This window comes from Oryx dammah, unplaced genomic scaffold, assembly GCF_014754425.2.
Source record: "Oryx dammah isolate SB20612 unplaced genomic scaffold, SCBI_Odam_1.1 HiC_scaffold_5, whole genome shotgun sequence".
Classification (NCBI taxonomy): Eukaryota; Metazoa; Chordata; class Mammalia; order Artiodactyla; family Bovidae; genus Oryx; species Oryx dammah.
Window position 1 is genome coordinate 38,636,569 of NW_024070189.1, and position 23,520 is coordinate 38,660,088.

The 23,520-nt window shown below is 37.6% G+C and overlaps 1 protein-coding gene, 1 long non-coding RNA gene and 1 other non-coding gene across 10 annotated transcripts in view; 1 reads left to right on the forward strand and 2 right to left on the reverse strand.

Annotated features, from left to right (window-relative positions):
* The window catches only part of PWWP2A (PWWP domain containing 2A), a 32,581-nt gene extending 9,769 nt beyond the window's left edge, over nucleotides 1-22,812 (forward strand). For 3 of the 8 annotated variants that reach the window (XM_040239487.1, XM_040239488.1, XM_040239489.1), the window contains 2 exons: nucleotides 7,960-8,924; nucleotides 20,719-22,812. In XM_040239487.1, coding sequence (XP_040095421.1) covers nucleotides 7,960-8,924; nucleotides 20,719-20,732 — 979 coding nt within the window. In that variant the 3' untranslated portion in view covers nucleotides 20,733-22,812. Of the gene's footprint in view, nucleotides 1-7,959; nucleotides 10,644-13,529; nucleotides 13,614-18,215; nucleotides 18,336-20,718 lie in introns of those variants that run through there. The other 5 variants (XM_040239481.1, XM_040239483.1, XM_040239486.1 and 2 more) reach the window with 3 other exon arrangements.
* Nucleotides 1,416-3,728, reverse strand: LOC120863357. Its single transcript, XR_005720978.1, has 2 exons — nucleotides 2,350-3,728; nucleotides 1,416-2,040 (listed from the first exon to the last, which is right to left on the reverse strand). It is a non-coding gene; the product is annotated as an uncharacterized LOC120863357 (long non-coding RNA).
* LOC120864938 lies at nucleotides 1,889-2,018 on the reverse strand. The gene has a single exon (XR_005721279.1). It is a non-coding gene; the product is annotated as a small nucleolar RNA SNORA33 (small nucleolar RNA).
* Nucleotides 22,813-23,520: the final 708 nt, after the last annotated feature.

The following is a 23,520-nucleotide window of genomic DNA, read 5'->3' on the forward strand; positions in this document are numbered from 1 at the left end:
TGCGTTCCCAAACATGAACCCCCCTCCCACCCCCCTCCCCACAACATCTCTCTGGGTCATCCTACTTGGGGCTTTTAATTAAAAATATCCATTCACTCGGTTAACAAAATTGAATATATTTTATTTTTTAAATATTGATTTATTTATTTAGGCTAGGCTGCACTGATTCCCAACCAGGGATCTTAGTTCCCCAACCTGGGATCAAACCCATGCCCCCTTCAGTTAAATGCAGAGTCTTAACAACTAGACGACCAGGGAAGTCCCAGATATGTATTAATTTTACTATAATAATAATTACCATATATTATGACTGCTGCTGCTGCTGCTGCTGCTAAGTTGCTTCAGTCATGTCTGACTCTGTGCGACCCCACAGATGGCAGCCCACCAGGCCTAGTATACAGTAATTATGTATACTCTTAATTAATCTTGACAATTCTATCAAGTTACTTCAAGTCCAATATTGAAAAAGCTCTGAAACCAATTTTCTGTTAAATTTTTTGGTGGCAAAGCCTAACCTGACTGAAGTTATATGAAGGTATTAAATGTATTTATCCAATTTAGCGTGAAGTTGTTTCATTTTGCCCCTGAACTAGTAATATGCTTGATGAATCAGTACTTATTATCTTTAAAGCTGGGAAAACTCTGAGGCCTGTCCACCTCAATGGGGTTCAGAAAACAGTATGTGGGCCTGTTAGCTCCTCCACTCCCTTAGAGGTGCAGGAGAGGGGTTAAGTAGCTTGATGAACTGAGGGGAAGCAGTAGTAGTTGTGGTTAAGATTCTGATTTTGGGGGCAACTGCCTGGATTTGTATCTTGGCTGTATTGCTGCTCACTAGCTATGTGATCTTGGGAATGTCATTACACTCTGTGCTTTAGTTGTTCATCAGCTACAAATTGTGATGATTTGCTGTAAATAATTTAGAATAGTGCCTGGCACAAAGTATGTACTATAGAGTTGTTAACTATTCGTAGTTTTATGAAGTAGCTATTAAGTGGCAGAACTAAGATGCAGTGGCTATTAGTCATTTAAATAGGTTTGCTTGAATAGCCTCCCAGCCTAATGCATTGTGGCCTGCAGTATAATCTGCATCTTTAAAGAACTTGAAGTCTGTAAGCTTCAAGTAACACTGGTGAAGTATAACTTTCCCGTTTTAATAAGGAAGGATGATGTTTATCTTTTATGAAGGAGTGAGATAACTAGGAGTTTTCATGATGGATGGTGAGGGATGTGTCTCAATTTTTTCTTTCCAGTAACCCCTTGGAGCAGATGGATTTTGAGGGAATTATGGGCTTTGTCATGAAGAGAAAGTTACAGTGTCATTTGGGAAATTTAGTCCTGCTTCTTACTTGCTTCTAAAACATAATTGAAAGGGGCTCACTTTTGATGAAGACAAATTTCAAACTTAGGGAAAGGAAGATGTTTTGTGTTCTTTTTACTCATTAAATGGTGGGACCAGACTAAACAGCTGAACTTCTTAACAAGTGATTTGTACTTTTGGTCCCATCACTATGTAATCAGAAACCTTCACTGGCATTGTCTTTTTAGGAGACTAGTATTCTTCTTCCCTCACACTCTTAACCTGACCCTCCCTCATACACACGCTAGTCAACATGTCCTCTTTTCCCACCATATGGATTTTCTGTATTTTATCGCTTGTCTTGTAAGCCTCTGAACTGTCTCCTATGGAGGGGGTGTCAGTTTGCTGACGGGTAATTCCTGTACTGCATCTTATCACCTGTTGGCTTTTTATTTTTTGCTTTTTTATTTTTTTCTAAAAAACAAATGTGATTTTACTAAAATTTGCGAACTCCCAAGTTGTTAGCACTAGTTACAGTGAAGTTTAAAAAAAAACAACAGCACATCTTATTAAGTATTTCCCATTAAAATGCCTTGTAGCCATTTTCAGGGACCTTAATGACTTCAGTGTCTTTAAGGCTTGTAACATGGCTTTCCTACTGCCAGCATTTTCTAAATTTCTGCAGAAACACATTCAGGTAAGCAGATTCTTCGGCTGGCTTAAGTTTTTTTGCTTTTTTAAAACTAACTTTATGGAGAAGGAAATGGCAGCCCACTCCAGTACTCTTGCCTGGAAAATCCCATGGACGGAGGAGCCTGGTGGGCTGCAGTCCATGGGGTCACAAAGAGTCAGACACGGCTGAGTGACTTCATTTTCTTTCTTTCTTTCTTTCTTTCACTGAGATGACCATGTGGCTTTTATCTTTCATTTTGTTAAGATGACATGTCGTATTGATTGATTTGCCTCTCCTGTAATGGTGATATTCTGTATATTGGAGAATCCTTGCATCCCTGAGATAAAGTCTACTTTATCATGGGGAAAAAAAAAAAAACCTAACTTTAGTTGGTTACCAACATTCAAAAACAGGCAACCACTCACTCTGCCACTCCTGTTTTGCTCTTTACTTAATCTGCTTGGGCCCTTCCAGGTGTAGTCTATTGCAAGGCTCATTGCCTAGTCATTGATCCTCAGTGCTTTCTTTCCCTCTAGTCTAGAACCTTTTTTTAGCAGGGACTCTTGCATTCTGTCTCACCTACTGCAGTTGATCCTAGGGCTGGGAACTAGTTTTATACTATCTGACTAATTAGCATACTTGTATTTGAATAGATTTTGCACTTAGTGGTACTTGAGGTGAATTTATGGGCATTTATGCTTAAGCAGAACAGATCTTCTTTTTTATATACTTCCTTTGGAGGTTTTAATTTTTTTCCTCCTTGTCTTGTCTGTGCCACAGCATCCCTAGTTCTCCGACTAGGGATTGAACCTGTGTACCCTGCAGTGGATGCATGGAGTTTTAACCACTAGACTGCCAGGGAAGTCCCTGCTTGAAAGTTTTGATGGAACTGAGGTGTAAACTAAATTTAAGATTATACTTTTTAGAATAATTTTTAAACTTTGAAAAATAATTTCAAAATAGAGAATTTAAACTCTTATCTAGCTGCAGTGATCTTTAACATTTTGCCACATTTGCTTTATCATTCATTATATAAACATGTTTTTCTCTTGAACTGTTTGAGAGTAGGTTGCATGCATCATTGTCTCTTACCCCTTAATATGCGAACATTTATTTCCTAAGATCAAAGATATTTTCCTGCATAACCACAGCATAGTTTTCAAATTCAGCTCATGTTTTATTTGTCAATTTTCCCAAAAATGTCCTTTAAAACTTTTTTTCCTTGAGTAAATGCACTGCATTTAGTTGCAGTATAATGTAGAATGTATGAAATGGGGACTATTCCTCCCTTTAGTTGTCTGTTACTTACTCATCAGAGGCTCAGGATCTGCAGGCAGTGTTGTGTGCTCAGGGCACCATGGCTATGGTCATGTGGCCTCACTGGTGATGTTCCGTTTGAGTCTTCTCTCAGGTCAGGGTGTTGTCCTGTTATTCTCCACCATACTTATTATTTCCCCTGCAGTAATTTATCACCATGGAAATACACTGCTTCTCATCAAACTTGCCCCCCTTCATTAGACAATTTAAAAAAATTTAATTGTGGTAAAAACATAAAGTATACTCTTTAAGTGTATGTAGTTCAGCAGTGTTAAATACATTCATATTGTTGTGAAGCAGATCAGAACTTTTTATCTTAAAAAACTGAAGCTTTGTACCCATTAAGTAACTCTTGTGAGTCTGACTACTATAAGTGGAATCATACTGTCTTTTTGTGATAGGCTTGTTTCACTTAGCATAATGTTTTCAAGGATAATACATGTTGTAGCATGTGATAGGATTTCTTTAAGTCTGAGTAATAGTACATTGTACTTTATCCATTTGTCTGTAAATAGGCATTTGGGTTGTTTCCATCTTTCGCCTATGGTGAATGCTGCTGTGTGTGTGTGTGTGCGCAAATATCTCTTTGAGAAACCTTTTTTTTTTTTTTTTTCCAGTTATTGGCTAAATACTCAGAAGTGGATGTGTTTAATTTTTTGAGGCATATATGTACATTGTATTTTATTTTTATAAAATTTTCTATCTCACGTAGCTGACTATTGAACTAATTTCATTTGACCTAACCACCAATCTTGCAGAGATGCACTGTGAACCAAAATCAGCTTGCTTCAGTTTTCCCTCCCTCATGATTAAACCTATTGGTGATTTAAGGAGGGAGGTAGATGTTCTGAAAACATCTGCTTGAAATGAGTACATCTAGATATTTTAAAAAATGGGTTAATTGCGTATATTTTTTTCCTACTGTAGGTTTTTATAAGAGAAAAGAATTCTGAGAGAGAAAGGATTCCCTTTGTCTTTCCTTCATACACTTGATTGGAGGGAGGTTTGGTCCAAACGGAACACTGGCGTCTGTCTCAACTAACTTGCCTGAACTTCTTTTCTGAGCAATTGTTTCACATCTGCATTGGCTGAAGATTCTTTTTCATAGTGATTTTCTCTTGCTTTGACAGAATAACTATGAAGCCCCGGTATTTTCTCCCTCAGAATTTTGGTATTCATCACACCTAGATTATTAAGATGATCGCTAGTTTTAAACTAATTCTGAACTAGATTCACAGGAATCCGCAGAGGTAGGCAGGGAGGTCTCCTGTCTACTTTATATCCAAAAGCTATTTTTAATTAAGCCATAATACCTGAATAATTTTCTTTTAGAAGATTTGGGTACTAAAGATTGGAAATGGATAGGAGTTAGAATGAGTTGTTGCTAATGTGTTAATAAATACCCTCATGCTGCACAAAGAAGGGGAGGGGAAAGAGAGATGGTTTGAATCTTTCTACTCAAGGCTTGAAGTATTTGTAAAAAGTTCTTTTGGAAAAGCTTATGCAAGGGATACTAGTCTGCTTTCTCCCTCTCCACTGATCATTAAAATCTTCCTCTGCTGAGGTCACCCTTTGGTGAGCATTCACATGGGACATAAATATCTTCACCTTAGAAAAAGGTAAAGCAGATATACTTGGTAAAAATTTGGATCCTGTGTTCCACCCTAGGAGGGTCTTCACATTTAGTCTTGGGGCAGGGCTTAAGAATCTCCCTTTTCAAACACCATTGAGTGGTGGTGTGTTGTAGATTTCCCCAACTGTATTTGAGAAATTAGATTTTAGGGTTTTTAGGAGACCATAGTTTTATTGCTACTTTATATTCTTATTAAGGTTACAGTTTCATAAGTCATTGGCTTTCACACTTGAGCATAGTAACAAATATATTTTATCTGTGACCCCATATATACACAAATACATGAGACAGATGCACTGCAGTTACATATATTTACACATTAAAAAAAATTTAAATCATAGACATGACTCACAAAATTGATTTTGCAACCAGCCTTTCCACACTCAGTTTGAAAACAGCCATGGTATTGTGTTCTTCCTGGAACCATAACCAAAATGGTCACTAAGATGGAGTAGGACATTGATGCCCTTTTCCTCTTAAAGTAATTTATCGTTCTGGTTCTTTTTGGAAGTTTTGTTATCAGTTTAAAAATATTTGCCAATCCACTGGCCACAATTACTAGTTAGGCTTCTTTCATCTTTTTCTCTCTTTTTTGGCCTGCAATTTCCATTATCATTATACAATCAAGTGCCTCCCTATGTTATTAAACATATGTAATACTTGTATATGCATAAGAGGGAAAGGCAAAAGATCTAGTGGGGAAACTAATGTTCTTATTAAAAACTCGATGAAGGTGGACATACCAGATTGCACAGCTTATTTGACATAAACAGCTTTAAAGTAATTGGCCAGATGATACATAAGAGATATAGAAAGGATCTGAAACTCAGGTAAATTGTTAGTTGAAAGTAAGATTAAATTACTTGAAAAATGGTTAACATTTATTGATCTGTTAACCTCCCTGAATTCTCTAAGGTAGGAAATAGTGCTATTCTCTTTTATACAAGCAAAAACTGAATTTAGAGGGCTTTAGGACTGCCTGAGGATACAAAGTTGTTAAAAAAAGAAAACAAACTAAGATGATTGCAGTTTAGTTATCCCTAATGAAAGGAAGGAAATTTGTTCTTTTCTCAACTACGGAAATAAGTGAAAGTATAATGGGACAAAATGATGGCTTATACAAATTAGGGAATTCTGTTAATACAAATAGTGGTCTCACCTCATTAAGTTTTTTATGTAGCTCCAGAATAAAACACAGAAATACCTTTGCCTTCCTGTCATCTTGAAAAAGTGCTGAGCACTACGTATAAGGGCAAGGGCAAATACTCAAACAAAGTATGTTGCAATTAAGTAGTCAGGAAGCAAACACTTGGGTACAAAATGCTATACTGGAATAGAAAGCTACTTAAAAAAAATTTTTTTTTTTTGTATTGAAGTATACAGTTGAAAGTTAATTTTGCAGTCTGACATAGTGAGGAATTTGTCCTTCCTTTGTGGATTAGCACAGACCCAAACTTGTCCCATCCTAGGTAAAGAAGGCTTTCCTCTTCCTTTGTGGCTTATATTTGCTAAAAGTTGCTGGTTTGTGGTAGTCAAGCTAACAAAAGACTTCAGGAAGAAAACCACTCAGGCCTTGGAACCAAATATCCTGGTGTTGGCTCTTCCTGTATCCCTGCCGAAGTTTAGGTATCTGTAGCCTTAAGAACTCAATCTTAAGACTTCTTTCCAATGAAGAATTCAATACATTTTCAGGGACATAAGGATGGTTTAGAGAATGTGAGAACAAAGGCTCACCCATTCTCCAGAAAAACAGATCTATATAAAACATGTGCATCTAATAAGGTCAGGGGTTCCGCCTGACTATTTGAAGCCAGTTCTTGGGTTCTGTGCACTTTTGCTTTAGAGGATTGGCATTAGAACTGTATTGTGTTCAATACTGTTTTACTCAATTAATGCTTAAAATTAGCACGTTAACATGTACTTGATGAAACTGGTAGTGTGATTTTATTTTTATGTGCAGGATTCTGAGTATATAGCAAGTTTAGATTTAAGGGTTCTTGATGTTTAGCTCAGGCAGATTAAACCACAGTAAGTCCACCTGAGAAGCAAGGTTATTTGACCCCTGTTTTATTAGAAATTGATCATTGTAGAGATTTTTGTTCTCTACCATTGCTTCACAAACTGGGTTTGGATCTGTAAAGTTCTGAAATCCATTTAATGCATCTGACTAGCATCAAAACAAATGAAAATAGACCAGAGTAGAAAAAAATACAAGTATGTATAACATACTATACGGTTAAGTATTTAGTGATGCTTTTGCTCAGTTGTGTGCATTTACCTATGTATGCATTTATGTATACATGCATAGATACTTTATTGGATTGCAATGTGAAAATACTTCTTATTGTGTGATGTAATTTTAAAAAGCTCAAAAGCCATGGTTCTACAGCTATCTGCTTTTGAAGTTATCTGAATTTCTAATATTTCTGTGTTGTTTCCCCCCACCCCCACCCCCTTGGGGATAGGGCGGGGTGGATGAATGGGATGAGCTAGGGTAGAACAGTAGAGAAGCAAATACCTGTGAATCTTTAGGGTTTAAACAATAAAGTTGAGATAGGATTTTACTGATTCAATATTTTGGAGTAGGTAAGGCCAAATTTGCTTTGTGAAGCTTTTAAAAGCTATTATATAACCAGAGGAAGATCCATATACTACACATTTATAGTTGCATTTATTGGACATGTCTGTAGTTGAGAGAGTGTTACAGCAAATTAAATATTAAGCTATCTGACAGAACCTCCTTACTGATTCAAGACTGAAAAGATCTATTTAAAATAACAGCAGCTATCATGGCATTGCTTAGAGCAACTATTGAGTATTTCCTGTTGAGTGTATGCCAAAATGTGAGACAAAAAAAATGGAATGGTATGCTTTGGGACTTTTGTGGGGAGGTCCATCTGTAGGTTTTTAGAGTGAAATAGCTTTTTAAAGTGAAATAGCTTTCAAGAAAGGTCACATAAACAGTAGGTGGTCTTTCAAGAAATGGAATTGTAGATACTAACTTAATGGTTTCTTTTTTTCCTTCCATTTCTTTCAAAGGTTTGGGCCCCATGGGATCCCTGTGACAGTATTTCCCAAAAGGGAATATAAGGATAAACCCGAAGCCATGCAGCTCCAAAGTAATACATTCCAAGAAGGGACAGAAGTCAAGTGTGAAGTGAATGGTGCTGTTCCCAATGACCCTTCTCCTGTCCCGCCTCCTGAGCTCAGCTTGGCCGAAAGCCTGTGGACTTCCAAACCACCACCTCTCTTCCATGAAGGAGCACCTTATCCTCCCCCTTTGTTTATCAGGGACACATATAACCAATCAATACCTCAGCCGCCTCCTCGGAAAATTAAGCGACCCAAACGAAAAATGTACAGGGAAGAACCTACTTCAATAATGAATGCTATTAAACTACGACCCAGGCAAGTTTTGTGTGACAAGTGTAAAAACAGTGTTGTTGCTGAAAAAAAAGAAATTAGGAAAGGTGGTAGTGCAAGTGACTCTTCTAAATATGAAGATAAAAAACGGAGAAATGAAAGTGTAACTACTGTGAACAAGAAACTGAAAACTGACCATAAGGTGGACGGGAGAAGCCACAGTGAAAGCCAGAGAAGAAACGCCGTGGTCAGGGTTCCAAGTATCACCCACAGCAGAGGCCGAGCAGTCAAAGTGCCTACTCAGGCAAACACTTCAAAAGCTCAGCTAAGTACTAAAAAAGTGCTCCAGAATAAAAACATGGATCATGCAAAAGCTCGGGAAGTGCTGAAAATTGCCAAAGAAAAGGCACAGAAGAAGCAGAGTGAAACCTCTACATCCAGAAGTGCGCATTCAAAAGTCCATTTCACACGTCGGTATCAGAACTCTAGCTCAGGCTCCCTTCCACCCCGGGTTCGTTTAAAGCCCCAGAGGTACAGGAATGAAGAGAATGACTCTTCTCTGAAGACCGGACTGGAGAAGATGCGAAGCAGCAAGATGGCGCCCAAGCCCCAGTCCCGCTGCACCTCTACCCGCTCAGCAGGTGAGGCCCCTTCAGAAACTCAGAGTCCCTCCAGAGACCCTGGAGAGGCCGGCAGTGGGGTTCAGGACACAACTGAAGTGCTTGTGCCTGGTGAGCAGGAGGAGCCGCAGACGCTGGGCAGAAAGGGCAGCAAAAGCAGTATCTCTGTTTACATGACCCTAAATCAAAAGAAGTCTGACTCTTCCAGTGCTTCAGTGTGTAGCATTGATAGCACAGATGATTTGAAATCTTCCAACTCTGAGTGTAGTTCTTCTGAAAGTTTTGATTTTCCTCCAGGCTGTATGCATGCACCTTCCACCTCCACTTCCTCCTCTTCAAAGGAAGAGAAAAAGCTCAGTAATTCCTTGAAAATGAAAGTCTTTTCCAAAAACGTCTCTAAGTGCGTCACACCAGATGGCAGGACCATATGTGTAGGGGACATTGTCTGGGCCAAGATATATGGCTTCCCCTGGTGGCCAGCCCGTATTCTTACCATAACTGTGAGCCGGAAAGATAGCGGCATTTTAGTCCGACAGGAGGCCCGTATTTCATGGTTTGGGTCTCCAACAACATCTTTTCTGGCTCTTTCGCAACTCTCCCCCTTTTTAGAAAACTTCCAGTCACGCTTTAATAAGAAGAGAAAGGGCCTGTATCGCAAGGCTATCACAGAGGCAGCTAAGGCTGCCAAGCAGCTGACCCCTGAAGTGCGGGCTCTGCTGACACAGTTTGAAACGTGAACATGGACAGTAAGGTAGGCAAGAACCTTTGGGAGGTGCCCCAGGGTTTCTAGTCTAGTGAGGGGTAACTTCTATGAGACAGCTTGGCTATACCCGAGAGAGAAACTGCACTCAGTTGGCTGCTTTTTTATACTTAATCTTATAGCCATTTTTAGACAGAGAAGCTTAAACTGAACAAGTAATCAAATTTTGTCTTTAGGAAAGGAGATTTTAGCAGTATTTTTCAGTTTTGAAGTCTAAAACCATCCCAAGGCATAGGAGCCATAGCCTCAACTGAAAATGAATTTTTGCAGGGACTGTTAATTGCCATTTGTACCTAGTACTGTGTGTATGTGTATATGTATATACACACATGTACGTGTGTGTACATAGATGCATACATATATAAAATATCGCCTGTCACTGTGTGACACAGGTTGCATATCTGGGATCTTAAGGGCTGGTGAGCTGGGGGGGAATAGTGAGGATATTTAATGACTTTTGTTTTTTAATTATAATCAGTACTTTCTATGTGCATAATGGCACAGGAGTTTGATATTTGGATGTCTGACAAACTGAGATGCTTGCTGTTAAGTTGCAGACTGGGGAAGCAGCCCAGTCCTGAGGATTAAGACTGTCAAGGCTGGCTAGGTCTGAATCATCGCGCCCTCTCTTGTCCAGTGAGGACTTAACAAAAACTTTCAAACTTCTGGTTTGGGAGTTTAGATAGATTTGTCTTTGGATATGTAAATAGTTGATTGCTAAATTTGGTCAGATTTCTCCTGACTGACTGGCTGTTCCTAAATTCTTAGGATATGTCCTGGTAAATTACACTTTGTGAATTAATTGTCATATATGTAATTGTTGCATTCTGGATGTACCTAGTTTGATAATTTTTAAAAAAATATTTCCGTTTAAGGTTATCTGTTTGCAGGTCAGAAAATGAGAAACTGTAATTGTGTAATGCTTTGAAATGTAAAAAAAAAAAAAAAAAAAAAACAAAAAAACAAGCTGTAAATAAAATCGACTAAATCCAAATTATTTGTGTGTTTTTCTCAAAAAGCTTTGAAAAATTTCAGGATGGCAGAAAATTATTCTTTGTAATAGCATATAGAGAAGATGAAAAAAAAAATCACCTATATTTTCCTGTTTGCCCTATCAGGGAATATATAATCTGAGCATAGATAAAATTCAAATGAGGGACTAATCAATATAGTCTTAAAATGTGGTCTTGTAGTTTAGAGGTCTGATAAGCTTCTAGATTTGAGCCCATCTTCCAGCCAATTTCTCCTAAGTACATGGGTTTTAATTACTTCATATTTTAGCTTTAATATTTCATCACATGCTTCATTTTTTTTGGTTTGTTTTACATTTGGGTAATTACAAAGACTCTCTTTTCTGCTTGATCTTCTGCCTCAGGTATCATTGCTTTTGGGGCTTGTAACTTAGCTAACTATTTTCTACATGGTCCATCTGTCCCTAAGATTTGATCTCTTTATTTTCCGTTTTTAGATTTTGTATTCTTAGTGAAAAATCTGATGGCCTTTTGGAGGCAAGTTTCTCCCAATATTTGTAAGTTGGTTTCATATTGTATGCATCCAACTTAACCTTTAAGTATGATATAATGTCAATTTGACACTTCTGGAAACTTGGAACTTAGCAACTTTTTGTGGATTCCTAAGTAAACAGTTTGAAATACTGTAGTTCCTATGGAATTATGAAAAGAGTTTAATGGAGACTGAAATCAATAGTCTGTCAGCTTCCTTAAGGTAAGGTACTGATTTCTACAAGTAGAATTTCTTCTGGGGAACTCAGTCAATGCTTTTTGATTATAATAAACACACAATTTAAAAAAGATGTTTCACTTGAATAGAAACATATTCTTTCCTGCAAACAGAAATAAGTATTTTTTAAATTCTTTGATTATAATAGGCTGAAAGAAGTTCAGTGTGATTGAGGGGTTTTAAGGAAGTATCTTAAAGGTTTTCAGAGTATTTGTTTCAATTAGTGAATTTGTTCATTCAGTTATTTTCTGAAAGTTTCAAATCTAAGGTTTAGGAAGTTTTAAACATAGGCAGAGTCACCTAAGTTATGTCATTCTAACGTCTCATGAAATGATCCAGGTGAGTTTTATCCTAACAATGTTTTTGACAGTGGATATTGCTAATGTAGTCAAGTGCTTGGGCAAATGGGCTCTTGTGGGATAAACTAAATTTGTTTCAGAAGCCATGAGGAAGGAAGAAAAAATCATGATTGTTGAATATATAAAAGTAAAAATTTGATACAGTCCATACCTTTGAGGAAAAAGTGGAAGCATAATCACAATTGTGCTTGATCTCTAATCATGCAAGTAAGCCCTCAGTGTTAAACCAGCAGTCTGGTATATTTCATCTGAATTTTCAATAAGGAAACTAGTTCGAAAGAAATTCTGTTATCTTTAAGATGTACTGTATGTTCTAAACACTAATAGCTGCATACTAAACAGTGTTTTATTCAAAGAGAAATTTTTAAGCAGCTAAGGTCCAGGGTCCACTGTAGATGGAGACAGAATTGAACTGGGTAATTGTAGTCATTTTTCTCCTCAGTTTCTTTTTAATGACAAAAATGGAGACACTGACCTCTCTCTGTTGTGCATAGTCGCTCAGTTGTGTCTGACTCTTTGTGACCCCATGGACTGTAGCCTGCCAGGCTCCTCTGTTCATTGGATTTCCCAGACAGTACGTGGGTTGCCATGCCCTCCTTCAGGGGGTCTTTCCAACCCAGGGATTGAACCCAGGTCTCCCGCAGGTGGTTTCTTTACCGTCTGAACCACCAGGGGAGCAAGTCTATCTATGGAGACAACCAAGTGGGTATTTCCCCGAGCAGAGACTGCTAGGCTTAGGCCAAGTCTCTAGTGGTCCAAGAAGACTGTGAAGGCTAAAGATGTCTTTCTAGAAATCTTCAGAAATGTAAAGCATCAGAGTGTGTTTTAGTTTTCTAGAATTTATAGATCAGAAAGGGTCTGGTTTAAATTTGGAAGGAGCTCTTTATAGATGTGGATCTAAGTTATCAGTGAAACAGAGAAAGTAGAATTCACTCGTCTGAAGCCCATTTGCAGGACTTGACAGTGTCCCTACTTGGATTTTGAGTAAAGTTTATAGTAGTGAGTAGAAAAGACAGTAGGAATATACATATGAGGGTGGACTGCAGGCAAAGGAATATGAGACTTAACATCAACTAAATGAATATATACATTAACTCTGAATATCTAATGTGAAAATACTGAGTTGCACCCCCATTTGAGCCAGTGGTTATGCTGAAGAACACATTTCCATTCCTTTATATACATATACATTCTTAAGTACCTGAGTTGGGAACTGGAATACCTTAAGAAACCAATAATTTAGATCTAAAACATAAGATTTCCCCTTTTAAGTTGTGAATTTCTCTATACTTTGTGCCACATTGGTTCACATTTGTTACTACTCATAGCAGAGAAGAGACTGGTAAATGTCTAGAAAAGTAGGTAATATGTAAAGTCAGGACAGTGTTCTGATTTGTATCCAGTGGTGATCTCCAGTAGGGGATTTGCCAGAAAATTCTGAAGCCCCTATTTGTAAGTTGGGACAAATTTACTTTTTTCTTTGGGACTGTACCAAGTATGGTTGATATTAAAACAATTAAAATGCCTGATGGAATTCAGAAATAGAACAGGAGGCTGGTGCCATGCCAGTTGTCAGGAGAAATAAAACAGCTAAGCTGTCTCAATTACTTTTACCTCATTCTGACTTAGTTATAGGTTCTTTATACTCTATTTGCCTGTGTATGTTTACTGTATACCCTATTTCAACAAAGAGTGAACAGAAATGTTAACAGATGAAAGCTTTAGCAGTTAAAGTCCTGGGGATATAGATGATCTATGTATTTTTAGTTTTCCAGGATGTCTTGGTGTTTTTACCACGGAGAGTTGATGCTGAGATGAGAAGAGAAACAGCTCAGCTCTTTGTTTACTCAAGTAAGAGACTTAACCTTTATAGACTCAAACAGGGCCTTTTTCCTGTTTACTTTTTTTGTGACTGTAGGTGGAACTCATTTCTTCTCTTATATTAATAGATCATTGTAATTTGCTGGGATTTTATTTTTTTGGTATTTAAAAACTCATTTATACCTAACCCAGTTTACCATTTTAACCAGTTCTGTGGCACTAAGTGCATCCACATGGTTGACTAGTTGTCACTATTATCTATCTGTAATTTGGTTTTGGATAGAAGTCTTCTGAGTTTGGATGGTATTGTTCTGGCAGCCTGGTTTCCAGCATTTGTTCCTAACCAACCTACAGTCCTGCGCTGTGCTAGTGGTGCCCATTTTTAAGAACTATAACTACCTCTTGGTAAAATTTTTAAGTGTTAGTATGACTGTATTTACCAGAGTAGGTTTTGGGTTAAAACCATCACTTCCAAATGACAATTTTGTGAATATGAAAATAATTTAAATGATTTTAGTAATGGAATTAGTTTCCAAAACTTTGTTTACATGCCATCACACTCTTTACCATATTTTCATAATATGGGTACCGTTTTTCCACTTTTTATGTGAGTACTACTAATGAAAAAACAAATTCCTTGACATATGTAGATAATTCTGTTTGGAATTCTAAGATCATCTTGTTTATCACACTCTGGTAGGAAACACTGAATTTTATATTCTGTCTTAAAATCCATCTTGGATAGAGTCAGGTTTTAATGTATCTAATTAATCTTTGAAAAAACTAATTGCCAAACATGAATTTTTTCTTATACGATCCTATGTCATGCTAGCATAAATTAAAGACTGGTTGTGGGGATGTGTAAAGGAAATGAAACCAGACTCAGAAGTTACCAGGATTTATCAAACACAGTGAATTTAAGTCACATTCTCACTGTTCACTGAACAAATTAGATGGCTGTAGTATATGTAATCTAACTTGTGGGCCTTTTGTTTTAGACATTTTGGTTTGTGAAACAATTTCATAAAACTTTGATGTTGAAAACTGGCTAGTCCTAAAATTACTTTTCTTTAAGCTTATTAAGTTTTTGATATTTGTAAGATCTCATTAAAAAATAAGTTGAGAAAACAGCCATTATTTAAGTATGGAATTTTCCTTTTAAGAATGTGACAGTTAACTTCCTTTTATTGACTTAGAAATCTTAGAGCGCTTTTATTACCAGAACCATCATTTAAACCTCCTTATAATTTTTTTTCTATCTGGTGTAGCTATCTAGAAGTAAAGCTAGGTACCCCTAGTTATATAGCCAAAGTATTAACATCTATAATTTTTTTCATGTAAACTAAAAAACTTGTAATTTTAATGCACATCAAGTTTTAGCAAGGGCTTTTTGTTCTTTAAATATTTAAAATAATTTTGTAATCCTCAGTATCCCTCACTTAGTTGTCTGCAGCACAAAGGTTAAAAAAGCTACCAAAAAAGCTTGATAAATGTGCTGCCGAGGTGAGCACAAAAGCTATTGAAACAGCTTGGGAGGAGGACATGCCCATCCCCTGCCCCGTTGCCCAGGCACTTTACCTATTGTACTTTATAATAGGGTTCCTCCCCCCACCCCCGCAACTTGCCTGGGGAGACTTTTTTTTAAGAAATGTGACAGAATTATCCTGTTGAGTGTAAATGATAGAAATGTATACTTATGAGGCTGTAACTTGCCAGATGCAGGTGAGCTAGAGAGTTAACATTTTTGCGCTAATAGTACTCGGTATCAGTCTTTTAATTGAGCAAAGGATCGTTCTTTTTCACTTTTCAGGCACATGGTGGAAGGTACAGGCTCTTGAGCTAGACTTCCTAGGCAAAGCCTGACTTGAATCTGCCACTTCCAAGCTGTGTGATCCTAGGCAGGTTACTTCAGTGTCATGATCTGTGAAACGGGGAGAAAAATAGTACCTCTTCAAAAGGTAATTGTGAGAATTTAAATGTTCAATGCAATAAAGTGCCTGGCCATAAGACTTAACATAAATACTCGCTGTCATAACTACCACTTTCAGTATGTGGCATAGAAATTTCATTCTGGTAGCCTCAGATAGTATCTTTCTGCAACATACATGCAGTATAAACTTTTAAAAAAACCTTAATTTTCTTGTCTGAAACTGAAGTCGCTCAGTCACTGACTCTTTGCGACCCCATGGACTGTAGCCCACCAGGCTCCTCCATCCATGCAATTTTCCAGGCAAGAGTACTGGAGTGGGTTGCCATTTTTTAAATCTGAAAATCCCACTAATCATAGTATGATCAGATACCTAAAAGTGGTATGATCTGAGTAGTCTCAACAGTCACCTGTGGAGAGCAACTGGGTTGGAGGTCATGGAGGTTATAGTAAGAAGTCCATGAACATTGCAGCTCTTGAATGAGGAAGAGTAATTGTGCTTCAGACACTTGTGTACTAATGACCAGTCACCATCTCAGAAGGCCTTCAAAGGCATGAGCAGCGTGTGAGCTGGTGGGGCTCAGTCGGGCAGAGGTCCTCTTATGAAGACTTTCCAAAGGCATTAGAACCACAGAGGTATACTTGTCAGCTTTTAAGTAGCATAAATTAGCGTTTTTTGGTTTTCTTATTTTCCTGGAACCTCAGTGTTTATTATTTTAATATTTTGCCAATTGGTGGAAAAGTGGACATTAATTTGAACATTCTTTCTTAGTGCCACTGGTGTGATTGAGTAGGAGATTGTTTCCCATTTCTAGCAGGGAAATACCTCACATTCCAAGGCCTTGATCTGTGTGTGTTGTGGCTGTATTTTCCAGAGGGTAGTCATTTCTATCTGCGGCTCATTTTTGAGGTGCTGTTGTTTACCAACCTGTGATTTCCCCTCACCATTTAGTTTTTAGCAGGGAGTCCAGCTGGGAGTGGCACATCTTGGTGGGAGTCCTGGAATGCTGGGAAGAACTATGCAGTTTGTCTAAAACCCTAAAAAAGAACTGGTTAGAAAAACAGCATTGAGGCTGAAAAACCAGAATGTCTATTGTAAAATGTTTTTCCTGGTGGTTCATGTTGCATCATGCTACACTGTATTAAGAGAGGCGGCAGGATGTATGTAATCTTAGTTCGTTGGTTTTTAATTCTGGGCTTTGCTCTAAGAGTGTGACCTCCTCTACTTCATTCCTTCATGTGCTCTAAAGAAGGAAAATTCTTACCCTGTTCTCGTTTGCCCCTTTATGTCTTTGCTTGCATCCCAAGCAGTAGTTGCCATTGTTGCATGTAAGCTTTTCTCTTAAAAAGGACAAAAATAAGTAATTTCCAGTGAAATCCCTACCTTTCATGAGGTTCTCCTATTTACTACCTCACTGTCAGGGTTTCCTGGTCCTTCCTAATGAATCCTGTGTGGTCAGTTCTAAAGAAAAACCTTGAGACCGTAAAAGCTTTGAGGGGAAACTCAGCATTAGCACAAAAGACTCACAGGCCAGGCTCTGTGGACTGGGGTCTTGCATGTTAATATTTTACACAGCACTTCTGGGCACTGGTGGGGTTAATGCATAGGGTAAGATTATTCTCTGATGCAGCTTTTTGGCCCTCCTCTTGCCTAAAAGTGAAAAGGAGATTCTTTAGAATGATTGTTGAAACTTAAGTTTTACCCATGGAGGGAGAGGTTCAAAAGATAATTCTTTGTGTATTCAAATTTCATATTGTGTGATTGCTGTTGGGTTATAGCTAATAGTATATTTTCCCATAAACAAAAGGGTAAATAACCTCATTATTGAACCTCATTTAAGAAATCTGTTCTCTTGAGTTAAAATTCAGTAAGTAATCATGTTTAAAGATTAGGTGTGTAAAGTTTCTTCTTTTTCAGTATTAGAAAAGTTTTTTTTAAGGTTTTGATTAGCTACTATTTCTGATTTAGAACTTAATATTATAGGGACTGGACATTATCTGAATCAGTGATCCCAGAGTTGCCTACACTGATATGATACATGAGTTGTTTCTTACTTAAACTGTACTTAAAGTAGAGAAAAAAGGAAACAAGCAAATAGGTTAATAAAAAATAAGGCTTAACAGTAACCCTTTTGCTTAGTGTTTGGTCTCTCTTCTGAAAGCCTCAGAGAAAGCTTACCTTGTCAAACCAATTTCAAGCAGGTTTGACCTCACAGTAAGTTCAGCTGTTGTATGGTACGCAGAGGTGCCACTGGCATTACAGTGAAAGGGATTCAGGCAGTTTTGGCGATTCTTCAAAGCGGAGTCTCTGAGCTCATTAATGAAGGTAGGGATGACAGCTTTGGCCCTTGTAGAATACTGAGACAATCAGGACTGTTTCACCACTAGGGTAGTGTTAGGCTAGTACAAGATTTTTGTCAGAATTAAACCATGAGTTAGCGGTGGCAGGCAACATTTTCATGAGCCTTAAGGCATTTTGCGGCTCAACTGACTTGGGCTGGCGAGTGCCCTCTCCTGGCCACGAGTGGTGTGTACACACCTCAAGTCTACAAGCGCTTCCCATTGTGTGAAGCCAGCAAGCTATCTAGAATAAACTCATTATGAAAATTCAACTGAATTTTAGTCTATTTTTATCTTTTTTTGGTAAATGGATGAAAAAGAACTCAAATGCTCTATTTTTGTTAACTTGGTTTTTTCTACCATAGGTCTCAACAAATGGCAGCTATTACATCAGACAGTGACGAGCGCTGCTGCTCCCTTACAGTGTCTGACAGACCACTGTGGATTCAGACTGGGAGCATTGACGTTAACAGTGAAACGGGCAGGTCTGTCTGGGCTAAGCCCTGCCACAAAGTGAAGAGGGCATCATGTCATCACTTATCATTCTCTAAGCAGATTAGGCTAGACATAAAAGAATGCACTGGTTCTTTTTCCTTTGTTTTCACTGACCGTGGTAGCTGGGTATACCTCATATTGGTGATAGTTTTTGTGAGTGAAAATAGCTTTCAGTCACTATTACTTGTTATGTTAAAAAAAAAAAAAAAAGGAGAGCCGCCTCCGGAGCCCTTCACCAATGGACAGGAGTTACCTCATAGGGTGGGAGAAGTTGGGTGTCCAGTTGCAGAATTATGTCAAGTAGTGACTGAGGCTCCACAGAAAGTCAACTAGTGGGCTCGTCTTTTCTCAGTCTTTCGTCTCTTTTATATTCATTAACTATTTAGTCATTACTTAATATATATATTAAGAATATATATCTATATGAATAGACAGTGAATTAAATCAACCTCAAAACCATTGTCATTTACATAAGGCAAGTCAAAATTCAGCATGGTGGCAAAAGATAATGCTGAAGTACAGCTGTAACCTATTTCTTCACATTTAGTAAAACCTCCTTGGATAACGCACAAAAAGCTTCTTTGGGGCTTTTGTATGGCAGGAAGGGCTTAGGGATTTTTGTTGTCATGCTGCTTTTGAATTTAGGATCTTTTTTTTTTTCTTCCTTGAATTAATGCTATTTAACTCTGCTGTTTGAAGCTAGTGACGAGCTGTAACTGGGCTGTATCATTGTGTATGAGCTGAAATTTGCAAACCAGGTCAGAATGGCACATTTTGGATCAGAGATTGTGGCTGGAATATTTTGGAGTCTTAGGTACTGGTGATCCCTTGAGAAAATAGCATTTTCAGTTTTCTTCATCTCCCATAGGAGGAATAGTAAGCTTCAATCCTTGGCTTTCCTGCCGACTTGAATAGGCCTCACTAAGGTTGAAGCCAAATATTGGGAGAGTCATAAATAGAAGTGTATATTTAATTGGCTCTTTACCTTTTTTTCTTTCAGTTTATAAAATGGGGATATTTACTTCCAAATTTCCATGAGTCTAAATTTATTAGTATTATATTAGTGTAATAGTCTTAGAAAATAAAAACTTTTCTTAGCTCAATGTCAGATTTTAAAATCATGTTAATGATTCCATTGCTTTAGTAAGCGTGGACTACTGTTGTTTTGATGTGTGCAGTATTTATGGCTAGAAGTAACTTTCTATTGCTGGAGAAGAAATGTGATAGAATGCCCTGTGAAATTTATAAGCCTTGATCCAGTAAGTGAATGACGCATGGCGGCACTGGGAAGTTTACGTAAGATCAAGAGTGCTATCAAAAAATGAGAACTACACCTACTCTGAAATGTTTGGAAGTCAAATACCGGGAAGGATGGGGATGGTTTTCCTTTTTCCCTTTTTTGCTTTGTCTGTTATTCCACTGAAGATACCATATCTTTGGTTTAAAAATACATTTGACAAAAAAATCATCATTCTTTCCACAGTTCACCTCTTTGGGAACTCAAACCCTTACTGGTACTTAGGCTTCTGAGTTGGAAGGGCAACTGTAGAGGGTTTCAATGGGATTGTACCACTTCTTGGGATCAAAGTGAGGTTGTAATGTTGGGCCTTCTGGTCATGCTCCTTAGCAGTGATTTTTGATAAGCCTTGTCCTACACATATTCTGTTCAGAGTCGGGCTTTCTGTTGGAGGTACAGTGCAGAGTGGCTCTGCTGGAAACCTGGTCTGCTGGTGTAACAAGGACACTGTGGTCAATGGCCAGTTGTCTTCTGGCTGCAAAGCAATACTGCTGATGCCTTGGATGTGCTGTGTCTACCCCGGGAGGTGTCCTCCACCCCTCTCTCTCTGTTTCGCTCTTACATGTGTGTAGACAGTGTCATCTGCACCAATTTTTACCTGGTTTTGTATATAAATTTGCTTCTTAATCCTGTAGGTAGTCTGTGCTAGAGGAAGACTGCTGGTGTTTCATGGTCCACAGCAGCAAAGCTGACTTGCAAACTTTTATATTGTTACTTATGAAATGGCAGCATAAAGAACAAAGCCAAAACCCCCCTTTTATTAGGCAAACATTCACAAATAAGTGTTGAAAAATACACTCAAGTGCAGATCGACTGTGTGACGGTGACAACCATTTTCTTTGTGGTGGAATTTGGCCAGATATACTTTAGAAAGAATAAGAATGCTTCTGCTGGTTTACAGTGGCAGTAAGTTGTTTTCTCAAAAAAATGCACACTGGTCAAATTTAGTTGATTTTAAGTAAAAAATCAGGTGTGATCCCACAATCTATATAGGGCTTAAAAAAACAAGGACATCATGTTTATCATAATTACTTGTGCTTAACTACATTTTCTTCCTTTTCTTTACTATATTTCAGCACAAAGACATTAGCAGGCTGCTGGTTTCATGGACCTGTACCACAATGACAGAGAACACCAGAGCATCAGGACTGAAAGAAATTGGAGACTCAGATTTTTAAAGCTGCACTAAGAAGTAAATGTTCAGGCAGTGGTTAAAACCAACAGTCCATAAAGAGGCACTTGCATATTGTGCTATATTAAACTGAAGAAAAAGGTATTAGGGGAATATTTTATTGAAAAAAAAACTATTGCAATAAATTATGCATGAGATGAGGAGGAAAGTGATGTGAAATACGCAAAGAACTCTTGAATTCTATGTGTGAAGAATCACTGACAGTACCTTCTTTTGAACGTGAAGTTCTCAGTACAGTTTGGACACGCCTAAAAGGCACGGGATGATGACAGAAATGCTGAATTATTTTTCATATTAAAACTGCTTTCTCCAAGGTTTACTGTTAATCAGCTCAGAAAAGATTATCTAACATCCTGCTAAAAGGATGGTAAAGTGTCCCTATACCCCACCAAGAAAATTTGGATTTTCTTTAATAAAGCAGGACTATACTATCTTAAATATACATTTGCTTGTTAGAACATATTAAGATGTATTTATTTGCCACCAGTATTTAATATTTTCTGCACATTTTCATACCTACATTCTTAACTTTCAAATTCTGACTCCAAGTGGATAGGCTACTGTCAATCTTGGAGTGAAAACATACTCTCTAGGAACTAGTTCTTACTCCTGCTGAGCTGGAAAGGCTTTATTCTTCCTGTCCTTACTGATTTTACAAGTTCACAAAAGGTGATATCTGAATTTTAATATTGACCTCTCTCCACAGAGAGCCCCTCTTTCTAAGTGCAAGAATTCCTCAGAGGTGTCCGGTGGGACTTGATCCTGGGGGACAAGCAGCAGGAACCATAAAGACAGTGAAAAAGTATGAATTCTTATTCACAGAGACTATAATGTTTTATCTATAAAAATTACACATTATAAAAAACCTTACTTTTTCTTTTTATGAATGGAGAAAACATTGAGAAAACCAGATGAACTTGTTAGTACTACATTTTTAAGGCATTTTATATTTGATGGTGCCGTACCTTTTAATAATATACCTGAAGTTTTTTAGTGGCAATACTGATTTATTTTTTAAACCAGAAAGATAATCCATAGTGATTACTTAATACAAAAGGAAAAAAATGCCAAAAATAAAAATACAAAATTCATTTGAAGCAACATAAATGATAACTGAGCATTTGGCTTCAGTGCTCAAACTTTGCATAATCTTACTATATGTGTTTGGAATTACTTATTAACCCCACACTCAGGATTAACACAAAGTTCTGGGTAAGTTTTAGAACATTTACTATACCAGCTAGGATCTGTTTTACAACTCTAGAAAAGGTAGGCAGTCTTGCTTCTAGCAAGTTTAATGCCAACCCTAATCACGCTGTAACTAAAAGTCTTGATTCCATTCTAAGATTGTCTTTATGGAAAATTTTTTATCATGAAGTCATTGTACATTTGATCAAGTCTGAAAGAGTCAGCTCAGGAACTGCAGCAGCAGGGAGCTCTAAACACAAGCGGCGCCCTGCTCTGGCCCAGAGCTTAGGCTGGGGTCCCTCTTGTTCTTTCAGATCCGTAACCTAGCAGTACCACTTCAGGCTCATTTCAAGAACCTGATAACTCCCAGGTCATAGCAGATTTTGCATAATCAAAACTTCTAATTGCAGAGTGATGGAAATGATGAGGAAGTAACATAAAGGCAAAAAGAACTGGGAGAGATCAGGTTTTAAGTATCTAAATATTTTTTATGACAATTCTCAGTGGTGTTTGTTATAAACCTGACTTTCATTTTTAAAAAAATGAAACTTGGTGGTATTTAAAATCTTGACATACCATGTTTGCGATTTCACCTTCACTGCTTTAGTTGCTTAATATTTAAGCTTTGCTTCATGCTACCTTCATCTGTATTTCAAACCTTCACAAGCCTATTTCATTTTGTAGACTTGAATGACAACAGTTGTTTCTCATCTAAACTATGCTGAGACCTAAATGTTAAAGAATGTTGTGTAACATATATTCAATAAAGTCTTGATTTTTTTAAAATTTAGTTAAAAACTATTTGTTTAAACTGTTAAGATTCAACCAGTTGTTCTCTAGGAAGCTGTTTTTAAGCAGCACTGCTTCCTTAGGAGAACAACCTATAGTTTTAATCACTGGGAGATTTTATGGGATGTCTTTATGACCAAGGATAGAAGAAGGGGAACTAGCTTAATAAGGAACTTGTGCACAAACATTACTGTTTTCTGATAGAAACAATCTACCATTCAGAGCTGGATGTAACTAAACATCTACTGTTGGGTTTGTCTTAATTTCAAGTAGTTCTACTCTTATGGATAAACGGTTGCTTCTTTAAAAGCTGAGTACCTCCAATCTGAGGTCAAGTGTTTGACCAGAAACACTCAGTTGTTAGGAAAAATTAGCCTCTGGACACCTACCAGACAGCTGAGATTTTTAAAGGCTGATCGAGAAACTAAAGTCAGGTACAATTTTTTTTTTTAAGTAAAGCAATCCTTTAGAAGGCTGCCTGTTATTCCAGAGTATATACACAGAGTCTTTAACCGCAAACATTCTCCCATTTCAGTTTACCTAAATGAGTGTAAGAAGGAAGCCACTGGAGTGTCTCCCTGGGAATGCTGGCATGTCACTGCACATAAAAGTAAGCCGTTTTCTTGCTTTTATACGTGACAGCTGATTTCCACTCCTTCAAGTAATGATTCTTCCCTCAGTGCTTTGAAGAGAGTATACTGTAAGTGTT